Raw genomic sequence first — 11696 nt, forward strand, 5'->3', positions numbered from 1 at the left:
CCGTTTCAAAATTAAAAAAATATTTGAATTTTTAGATTTATTGAAAAAAAAAAAAACATAATTGTTTATTCAATGCTCTCTCTAATGTTTGATTGTTTTTTTTCTCAAGTTTTTATTTAAAATGTTTTTTATTTAATATGTTCATTTTCAATTATTAAAATTTGTTTCCATTAACAAGTTGAATTAGACTGGAGGGTTGTTGTAACGACTCAAGCTCACCACTAGCCCGTGTGGTCATGGACTTTCCCTCAACATTTTTAAAACGTGTCTGCAGAAGAGGTTTTCACACCCTCATAAAGAATGTTTCGTTCCTCTCTCCAACCGATGTGAGATCTCACAATCCACTCCCTTCGGGGCTCAGCATACTCGCTGACACTTGTTCCTCTCTCTAATCGATGTGGTTTCACACCCTTATATAGCATTCTCTGTTCTCCTCTCCAACCAATATGGGATCTCACAATCCACCTCCCTTCGGAGCCGAGCGTCCTCAATGACACTCATTCCCCTCTCCAATTGATGTGGGATCTCAAAATCCACCTCCCTTCGGGACCAAATGTCCTCGTTGACACTCATTCCTCTCTCTAATCGATGTGAGATATCATAATCCTAACCCCCTTCGGGGCCAGCGTCATGTTGGCAAAGCGCTCAGTATCTACCCCACTTTGAGGTCCAGCGTCCTTGTTCCCCCCTTTCGAGGCTCAACGTCCTCGCTGACACACCGGTGTCTAACTCTGATACCATTTGTAACGGCTCATTCTACATCAAAAAGTCCCTTCCTTTTTACAAAGAGCTCTTATGCATATCTTGTCGACTTGTCGGCTCCTCACGTCCTCTCAACAAGGATCTCTTTGACTTCTTTCTCAACGGTGTTCTTCACTATGACATAAGGCCTAGATGTCTCACTGTGATCGAAATTAACTAGGTCTATAATGATAGGGTTTCAAATTACTTACATGGATGACATAGTAAATCTTTATCCAAGAAGGAGGTCGAACTCTATACGACCCCTTACCAACTTTCTAAATGATTTAAATTGGACCTTTATATTTTTGCATGCAATATTAGTCTTAACTTCTTCATAATTGGACTTGTTTTGATCTCAGCTTGACAAGCCCGGGTTGCCTGTTTGAAACTCCAACGGACTCTAATGAATCCAACTTTTCATATGTTTGGACATATTCTATAACTCTTTGGTGACCAATAACACGATCAAATCACTCCACATGCAAGATTGATCATGTCTAAAAGTAAGCACAAATGTTCTTTTTACTGCATTTTTCAAGTATACTTTTGATCGCTTGTGGATGTATATAATAAAATGATGTAAAATTTACAAGAATAAGTGCAAGTATACACTATCACAAGTAGCATGTAATAAGTAAATTATCGATTCCACAAGGAACCTATCTTTTTAGTTAATTTTATCGCTGGAAATTAGGTGAGTTTTTGGGTAACATTCAAATGGGTGTCGGAGATTTTAACTATTTAAACAAAACTAAAACAGAGTGTCACTGCTGTAAAAAAAAACAAAAAATGATGAGAAAATCAACTATAATGAGGAAGGTTCGGCTAAGAGAGATTAAATAGATAAGTTGTTGAGTTTTGTGGTAGATTTTAGTTCCTTTTATTAGATTCTCAAGCCCACTTCCGAGGGTCATGAATGGTGATTATTTCCATAATCGTTGTAATTTCTATTAACAAGGCTCTAGAAGAAGAATTATTCCTAACCCTTCTATTACCCTTCAAGTCTCCTTGCTATAGAATTAGAGCATTAAGGAGGATTTCATTGCTCCCTCTCTTCTCCCGAATAAGAGAACAACTATGTATGTAAAGTAGCTAACTAAACATACATGTAAATCATTGACAACAACTCTTTAATAAACTAAAATCATACCGTCAACATACTTAAACTATATAAAACTCTCTCCATACAAACTGAATTAAACAGAGGAATCTATATCTTCATCATGTAAAATTGATGGAATAAGGAAAGAGAATAAGGAAATAGAGAGTTATCCCGGTTTGTTGCCGTTCGTCAATGGAAGTTTCCTTCTCTTGAGCTCTCACGTCCACCTCTTTGCCCTAATCAATCCTTGTTGGTCTCCTTTTCCTTCTGCTGTCAATAGCTGCTGGATTAGGGTTTTCTTCTTCTTCTCTAGTTTCACAGCAGTTCACTGTAGCAGTGGCTGCTGTTGTGTAATTCGATTTTCTCCCCCAAGTGTGGCTCATCTCCTCTTGGTCTTCCTTTTCCTTTTATATTGAGCATGAGTTTCCTTTACGGCTGAAAAGGAATAAGTTGTCCACATAGATGTTCCTCAATGATCCACTTGGACGGCTGATGTGGATTTATCATTTCCATGTTATCCCCCATTTGTTTCCAAATTTGCTACTCCCACGTAGTTTAACATAAATGTCTGAAATTTTACCACATAACTCAATTAAATATAAAATTAAGATCGATTTATGCCCAATCATATTTTTTTCACGTTGGACCGCAATAAACAATTTCATGATCACTAAGTAGAATAAATGGGGTTATAAATGAGAAAATGGAGAATAAGAGTGCAATATTAACTCCAAAAGGACTTGATATGATTCTACTTTTAGATAGTTATCAACTTTACAAAGATAACATACATGACTTTATATAACCTCAACATGAAAACCCTTGAGCTTCCACGAGACATATCAACAGTTAACTTTCACACTTTACGACCATAACTAGCCATTAAGCAAAATTTTCATTCACCCAAAATTTGTAACCATCTAAGAATAAACGATACTCGTTTTCTTTGAATATGTATGACTAAAGTACCTCGGTTAATATCAAAGACAATTCTCAAATTTAGTACCTGAATCAGTGTATAATTGTTTGTTTTCGGGTTCTCGAATTATCCAAAACTATTATTATTTGGTCGTTTTAGATCCAAAACTAACATGTTTGATTAAAATAGATAAGGAATTAGTGGTTGAAAATGGAAGAAGAGTGAACCACAAAAACAGGTTTTTCTTAGAACATATTACTAAATATAGAGTTTTAGAACACTTGAGATTGTTCTATAAATAGCCATGATGTTCATCTTTTACACATTTTTAGAAGGAAAGCAAATAGAACATTGAGGGCTTTGATTTCCCTAAAAGGTTAATGTAATAAGAGTTGAAGGCGACGGGTGTTGGTTCGTTTGTTCGTTCGTCGAAACCCTCGAGAGCCTGCCCATTTGATAACGTTTTTGTTTTTGCTTCTTAATATAGAGAAATGGAACTGCGTTTGGTGACAGCTACCAAACGCTTCGAGTTCTAAAAAGCTAAGAACAAGAAACAGGAAGTCGGGAATTTGAACGTTACCGAACCGTAGCTATTGGTTGTTTGGTTGTCGGGTTGGGAAATCGTTATAGATTTTGGTATGACATTGTTTTTTTACGATGTTATTCGTTTACGTATTGTCGTTAGGTTTGATTTAACCTAATGTGTTTTGTTTTTGATTGATTGTTTGGTTGTTCATAAGGGCACTTCAAAGCTTGCTTGAGCTCTAAGAAATGGGCGGCGGTGGCGGTGGCGGTGCTCAAAGTAGAGAGTTAGATCAAACTCCGACATGGGCCGTTGCCGCTGTTTGTGCAGTCATCATTCTCATTTCCATCATATTGGAAAAAGTTCTTCATAGGGTTGGAGAGGTACATCTTCTTCATACCCTTCCTAATTCATTTTCGTATTTTGCTCGGGTGTTCGTGGGTTAGGTCAAATCAGGTCGGGTCAATATATTTTTAAATTCAGCTCAATTTTTTGGATTGTAAATTTTGAAACCCAAACGAACACTTTATTTAAAAAAATAAGGTCATTCCATTTTGACAAAAGACCCACACCCAAGTTCCATAGTTTTGGATCAGCTATCCCGATCATGATTTTCCTACCCCAGAGGGAAAAGTCCTTTCCTTTTTGGGAGGTCATGATTTTCCTACCCCAGAGGGAAAAGTCCTTTCCTTTTTGGGAGGTCCACTATCCTGATCATGATTTTCCTATCCCTATAGGGAAAAGTCCTTCCCTTATTGGCGGGTCCGCTATCTCGATCATGATTCCTTTCCTTTTTGGGCGGTTGTGGGCGAGGAGGGATTCCAACCCTCACATGGTTCGTAGTCACGTGCTCTAATCCTCTGAGGATGTTAAATAACAAATCCAAACCCAATTGAACTATAATTTTTTTTGGATTGAATTAGTTCCGTTAAGTACAATGTTACTAGTAAAATATTTATTTATTAATATTTAATTAAAATTTATAATAAATAATTAAAATTTATAATAGAAAAATCTCGACGCAATTAAAAATTATTTTCACGTATATTTTAAAATTAACCATAAATTCGGACTATTTCGATTCAACCCAAGTTTAGGAGAACCGATGAATCAACAAAATTCGTAAAATTTTTATTTATTCGAACTCAAACTCAACCCAATTGAAACAAATTCATAATTGAACTCGAACCATACGAGTCGGGTTGGGTTGGGTTGGGTTGATGAGGTTTATCGAGTCATCGAATTTTTTGAACACCCGTCTTTTTTAATTATTTTTTTTTCTAATATGTTAGATATTTCAAAGAAAGAAAAAGAAAGCATTGTACGAGGCGCTCGAGAAGGTTAAAGGCGGTAAAGCTACTTTCGTTTAATAATTAATTAATTAATTATTTATTTATTTATTTATTTATTCGAGAGTAAAAAGTTTATATTATTTATGTTTTTTTTTTTTTGGACAGAGCTTATGGTTTTGGGATTCATTTCTTTACTCTTAACATTCGGACAAAACTATATTGCTGAAGTTTGCATACCCTCAAGGTATGCAAATACCATGTTGCCTTGCCCTTATAGAGGGAAATCACATCAAAGCTCCCATGGCATCGAACCCGAAGAACACGAGGAAGACGCCCACGATCACCACCGTAGGCTTCTTTGGTACGAGCATCGACGTCTCGGCGGTGGTGGTCACGTAGAAAGTTGCAAACCAGTAAGTTATGCTTCTATTTAGTCTCCGAGCTTCTTTTTTAACATATATGAGTAGGAGACCTGATCCTGTAACCTAACCGTGTTTTTAACCCCTTCATTTTCGTTCCGTTGTAGGGATATATGCAACTTATATCTCTAAATGGTTTGCATCAATTACATATCTTCATCTTCTTTCTAGCCGTTCTCCATGTTGTCTTTAGCGGCATAACGATGACTCTCGGAAGATTGAAAGTAAGTACATATGTAATTTTCGATGCCCATTCTTATAAATTTTAGACAAGCTAGATCTTACAAATTAAATACTGACAAGTTGGTTCCGAGCATTACAACCTCCGAGAACTTTAGTTATTTTTGTAATATTATTTTAAAATTTTTATGTTTTTTTTTTCTCTCTCCTAAGATTCGTGGATGGAAAGTATGGGAAAGACAGACTGAACTAGAACATGAAGCCATGAACGGTATAGTAAGAAAGATTAGGGTTCATTCATGGTTTTCTTGTAATTAATCCCAACTATGCACTACAATTTTGTCATTTTACTTTCTCTTTCAGATCCTACAAGGTTCCGACTTACTCACGAGACATCGTTTGTAAGAGATCACAGTAGTTTCTGGACCAAAACGCCCCTCTCCTTTTACTTTGTAAGGGCTCACCACTTATTTTTTATTTTTTATTTATTTAAAGGAGTTTACGAGTATCTCGTCCACTCGTTTTAGGTCAAAATCTCTATCAATTGAGTTATAGACGTTTTCATCTATTCCATCTCGAGAATTAACGAAACATTTCTTATAAGGACGTGGAAACCTCTCCCTTATTAAAACCGTGAGGTTGATAACGATACGTAAGGGCTCGAAACGAACAATATCTACTAGCGGTGGGCTTGAGCTGTTACAAATGATATTAGAGCCAGACACCAGGCAGTGTGCCAGCAATGACACTGACCTCTAAAGGGGTGGATTGTGAGATCTCATATTGGTTAGAGATGTAGAAACTTCTCCCTAGGAGACTAGTTTTAAAACTGTGAAGCTAACGCTGATACGTAACAGACTGAAGCGAACAATATTACATTTGGATTTATGAGTATTTTAATATGATACTCAGATTTGTTTTCCAGGTATGCTTCTTTAGGCAATTCTTTCGGTCAGTTAGTAGAGCCGATTACTTGTCTCTTAGACATGGTTTCGTCACGGTGAGTTATTTTCACTGTTTAGAGTAATAGGCAGTTTCAAATGTCTCAAATTTTAGATTATTATTATTTTTCATTACTATATAGGTTCATTTAGCACCTGGGAGTAAATTTGACTTCCAAAAGTACATCAAAAGGTCATTAGAAGATGACTTCAAGGTGGTCGTCGGAATCAGGTAAAATTTTGACAAACACTTCGATTTAAGACTTCGAGTTATGGGTATTCAGAATTTTGTTTGATCGGGTTGAGATATATTCAAAACCCAACTCGATTGTTCGGGTTGTAAATTTTTATAACATAAGCAACCCTTCTGAACAATAAATTTGAATTAGTTCAATCCTAAACTAATCTTACGAGAACTCATGAACCAACCCGACCTAAACGAAACGAATTAGGTTGAGTTGATTGGATTCTTTGAGTCACCGAATCTTTTGAATACTCGGGTTCGTATAGTTTTGAATTATACGCTAACGTTTGCTTTTGGCAGTCCTCTACTATGGGCATCAATGGTGCTTTTTCTGCTTCTCAATGTTAGTGGTTAGTATTATTACCCTTTCAACTCATTTTCTTCATTGTTTTAATATTATTTATGTAACATTTGCAATATTTATTATGTTTTTAAATTATATAATTGTTATTAATTTTATTGTCCAGGGTGGCAAGTTATGCTTTGGGTGTCCATATTTCCTCTGGTGGTAAGAGCTCTTAATACTCAAAAAAATAATTTTTAAATAAAATTATTAAAAAAAAATTGTAATATTTGGTTGATATTTACGAACCTCCACAAATGGTATGATATTGTTCACTTTCAGCATATCAATGAAGATGTATTCTTTACTTATAAACTCATGATCACCCTCTGAACAAAATACACCATAGACCCTCCCCTGATGTCTATGTAGCTCTCGAACCCTCGAACAACTTCCCTTTAATCAAGACTCGACTCCTTTTTTTAGAACTCTCGAACAAAGTACATCATAGAGCCTTCCCTGAGATCTATGTAACCTTCGAACCCTCGAACAGTTTCCCCTTTTCTTGGAGCCTTTGAGGCTAGCAACTTCTTTGTTTGGACATGACTCTAATACCATGTTTAGAAACCACGAACCTCCACAACGGTATGATATTATCCACTTTGAGGATAAACTCTGATGGGTTTGCTTTTAGTTTCCCTAAAAGATTTCACACCAATAGAGTTGTATTTTTAGCATAAAATCAAGATCATTTCCGTCCCAACAATCGTCAACATTAATATTAAACTCATAAACATACGAGAAATAATCGATATCAAACTCATAGACGCACGAGAAACGTTGATATTACTTTTTTTTGTTTGTTGAAAAGGTGATCCTAGCCGTCGGAACAAAGCTGCAAGGAATCATAACACAAATGGCGCTTGAAATCAAGGAAAGGCACGCAGTGGTTCAAGGGATTCCCCTCGTCCAAGTCTCCGATAGACACTTCTGGTTCAGTTGGCCCGTTTTGGTTCTGTATCTCATCCATTACGTCCTCTTCCAGGTTTATTACTTTAATTTTAATTTTAATTTTTAATTTTTCTATTTATTATGCTCTTATACTAAATAATCTAATATTTATTTAAATATGTGACAGAATGCATTTGAGATTACATATTTCTTTTGGATATGGGTAAGACATTACATTATAAATATTATAATTTATTTTTTAGAAAATATAAATTATTTTATTTTATTTTATTATATATATTCTAATTGTGTTCATGGTACAGTATGAATTTGGATTGAGATCATGCTTTCACCAAAATTTTGATCTTATTATCGTCAGAGTTGCCCTTGGGTAAGTTAATTTATAAATATTATTTATTATTATATTTATAAGAAAAAAAAATTAATTAAAAAAATATATACTTTTTAAATATTGGAAAAATATTTATTTTTTATTTTTATTTTTTACTTAAATTTAAAACCTTGCAAAAAAAAAAAAAGTGTTGTTTGATTTATAAATAATATTTATTACTTTTTTATAAGAAAGAAAAAAAGCTTTATTAACATTTTGTTTTTCAAAATAATTTAATTTTTCTAAAATACTTTTTGAAATCTTGGCCTTATCATTATTCAAAAGCTTATTGCATATAAAATATATATATATATATATATATATATACACACATACTTACATATACATACATACATATATATATATATATACATACTAACACACACATATATATATATATACACATACTTACATATGATGGACCTTGGATTTTGACAGGGTTGGAGTACAGATTTTGTGCAGCTACATTACACTCCCATTGTATGCTCTTGTCACTCAGGTATTTTTTTAATATCAATGATATCGTTCATTGAGAGCTTAAGCATTATATCAATCAAGATAGTATTTATTAATTATAAATGCATGATCATTTTAAAGTGGTCGTTTTTTTTTTTATTAGATGGGATCGACTATGAAGAAATCCATATTTGATGAACAAACTTCAAAAGCATTGAAGCAATGGCATAGAAGTGCTTTGAAGAAAAAGAATGAAGGGGGAAAGCCAGATCCAATGCCAATGCGAACACTGGGCGGGGGCGGAGGCGGAGGCAGTGGAAGCCCTCCCGAGTCACCGTCGGAAGACTCGCATGAGTTCCAGCATCATGCAGACCCTCTACGACCACCCAACGACGTCGAAGCCTCCGCTGTTCCTTCGGCCAACATAATTGCCACCGTCGATCTTCAGCAACAGCAGAATTACGCGAACCGTGACTTGTTGAGCTGATCAAAACTATGTATTATTTAATGAGCCAAGAGGCTTGAAAGAGGGGTTGGTTTGTATATTAAACACATCTCAGATATGTTGTGTCTCAAGCTTTGAAAAGATTTGGGAATTGCAATTCTTTTCTTGTAAATCATTATGAGCTCAACCTGCCTGCCTTACCAATTTTTTGTATTCTTCCTTATGTTATTTGTTCATATATATCTCATCAATGAATTCTTCTTTTAACTTGGCTTTCCCATTTTTGCTCGTTAATTTTTAAATTTAATTCTTAAACTTTTGAGCATATGAGTTTAATGTGTCATAGTCATACTTGTCCAAGACGTGTTGCATATAGCTGCACTAGTTAGTGTATGACCTTTTGTACACTTAACCTCGGGATTTAAAATCACTGCTTATATATCTGGTATTGGCCATAATTTACAAGAACATTCTGTAGTCTTGGTAAGAGGGGGAAGGGTTAAGGATTTACTCGGTGTGAGATATCACATTGTTCGAGGAACCCTAGATGCTGTCGGAGTAAAGGATCGTCAACAAGGGCGTTCTAGTGCGTTGTAGATTCTTATCCAAGACTTGTATCATTTGATGATGCCATGTGAATCGCTAGAAACATGTGAAGTGTATGGCTAACCCAATAACGAAAGTTTCGTAAGGGAACTGGAGCAGGCTACCATGAGACAAATAAAAGATCTTCTCGATTCGGTATATGGCATTTGCCTAAGAAATGTACTATAAGGGGATGCACTTGTTCATTGGTACGAGGCCTTTTCGGAAAGCCCAAAGCAAAACCATGAGAGCTTATGTTCAAAGTGGACAATATTGTACCATTGTGGAGAGTCGTGTTTGTCTAACATGGTATCAGAGTCATACCCTAAACTTAGTCATGCCAATAGATTGGTAACTCCTCAAATGTCGAACAAAGGACTCCAAAAGAAAAGGAATCGAGCCTCAATTAAGGGGAGGCGTACTTTATTCGAGGGGAGGTGTTGGATGATGAAAGTCCCACATCGACTAATTTAGTAAATATTCATGGGTTTCGGCTAAGGTGTTGGAGGATGAAAAAGTCCCACATCGGCTAATTTAGGGAATATTCATGGGTTTATAATCAAATAATACTCTCTCCATTGGTATGAAGCCTTTCGGGCTGACTTATGCTCAAAGTGCAATATCATACCATTGTTGGGTTTTATGTCCTAAAACTCATAGTTTGTAAACAAAAACCTATTCTATTTTCAATAAGGTTATTATTGTACTTTATTCAGTAAAGATTGTTATTGAATAAAGTGAACTTTACGATCATTAATCTAAATCCAATAAACTAAGAGTGAACTATATGTAGAGACATAAGAGTGGATCAAGTTCAAGTATATAGTCAAAATGATCACCTTATTCTGTGATGCGGCTCACTTTTGTATATGATATAAACAATATGATCACTAAATTGTATACATGAAGTCATGTGAGTGGGGGCGTCCTATGCAATGAGTATTGCATAAGATTGGACCATGAAGAAAACCACTCTCACTTTATAATATCGTTTACTGTTGAGACTGATTTTCTTTTCATTCGATAACCTAGGTAACTTGGTTTTAATCCTGAGCTAACCATGAACTCCTGTTTATTCGGAATTATCCTTAGATTTGCATGGGTGAGAGTGGCTCTAGTTCGCAGACTCAAGAGGCCTCCCATTTCAGGGGTAAGACTAGGTGAATGGCTGGGAACATGGGGTGCAAGATGGAATTCACTCCTACCCACTTTTAGGGATAGAAGAGAGGTAGTTCCCTTAAGCACTGAATCCAGGTCTTGAACAAGGGGCCCCACCCTCTCATTGGCCTGAGAGGGATTCGGTTTACTGGTTGGACCACAAACCAATTGTTCATTAGAGGATCAGTGAGACATAAGGAACAAGAAGTAACTTCAGGGGTAAAACGGTAAATTGACCCAGCTCTAGTTACGAACAACCTGTGAAGGATCGACTTACTAATCATGGTTATATCAAATAGACAGAAATATATCTATAGTGAGGGGAGTGCAACTACTAGGCTATAGTGGAGTGTCCTAGTAGTTAACAAATGTTGGTTAACAAGGTTAATGAGTTTAGCCAGTTAATCTTGGATTGTTGGAGTCCATGATCTATAGGTCCATTAGGTCCCTCTGCTAGCTCATATCGGACTAAACCATAGAACAGTGTGACGAGTGAGTTCGAAGTGTTCGAATTCAAATTAGGGAATATGCGTTACATATATACGATATATTTAACTGCATTTTTGTTTTATTTACGAATTAAACAAAAGAGAAAATCTGAGATATTTAAATTATCTTAATCAATTATGTGTGGGAATTGATTGGGATTGGCATTTGAATTAATATTAAATATTAATTAAATAGTTTAATTAATCATTACTTTAATTTGAAATTCATTATTCAAATTAATTGTTAAATTAAAATGAAGAAAGTCAAAATGTTAACTTCATGGAAAAATCCATGTTAGTGGAGTTTCGAGGTGCCAAAATTTGGTTCAACCAAACTTGCATGCTTGCCAAATAAACCCTACAAGTTTGAGTGGAGTTTTGAGTGTCAAAATTTGGTTAACTCAAACATGCATGCTTGCCACATAATCCCGAACATTTGAGTGAAATTTTAAGTGTCAAAATTTGGTGATCTCAAATTTGCATGAACATGCAAAGATGACTCTTTAAATAGAGTGATCATGGTACATGGAAGGTCTTCTTCTTGGTGAAAAACCTTGAGAAAAACCTCTCACAAA

The 11696-nt window shown here is 35.4% G+C and overlaps 1 protein-coding gene across 1 annotated transcript; it reads left to right on the forward strand.

Annotated features, from left to right (window-relative positions):
• Window positions 1-3293: 3293 nt before the first annotated feature.
• On the forward strand, window positions 3294-9082 carry LOC111450332 (MLO-like protein 9). The gene is made up of 16 exons (XM_023090402.1): window positions 3294-3401; window positions 3506-3671; window positions 4581-4638; window positions 4746-4993; window positions 5107-5223; window positions 5393-5450; window positions 5543-5631; window positions 6105-6179; window positions 6264-6352; window positions 6665-6714; window positions 6832-6872; window positions 7519-7692; window positions 7786-7821; window positions 7922-7989; window positions 8428-8488; window positions 8609-9082. The coding sequence occupies exons 2-16, from the start codon at window positions 3537-3539 to the stop codon at window positions 8930-8932; spliced, it is 1623 nt and encodes a 540-aa protein (XP_022946170.1). The 5' UTR covers window positions 3294-3401; window positions 3506-3536; the 3' UTR covers window positions 8933-9082.
• The last annotated feature ends 2614 nt before the right edge of the window (window positions 9083-11696 follow it).

This window comes from Cucurbita moschata, unplaced genomic scaffold (genome assembly GCF_002738365.1).
Source record: "Cucurbita moschata cultivar Rifu unplaced genomic scaffold, Cmos_1.0 Cmo_Scf00012, whole genome shotgun sequence".
Classification (NCBI taxonomy): domain Eukaryota; kingdom Viridiplantae; phylum Streptophyta; class Magnoliopsida; order Cucurbitales; family Cucurbitaceae; genus Cucurbita; species Cucurbita moschata.

Excerpts from the sequence above, each read along its gene's own strand:
- LOC111450332 (XM_023090402.1), top strand. The coding sequence starts at position 3,537 with ATGGGCGGCGGTGGCGGTGGCGGTGCTCAAAGTAGAGAGTTAGATCAA. Across the intron at positions 4,639-4,745 it reads GCTCGAGAAGGTTAAAGGCG|AGCTTATGGTTTTGGGATTC; the intron begins GTAAAGCTACTT and ends TTTTTTGGACAG. Across the intron at positions 7,822-7,921 it reads CATATTTCTTTTGGATATGG|TATGAATTTGGATTGAGATC; the intron begins GTAAGACATTAC and ends TTCATGGTACAG.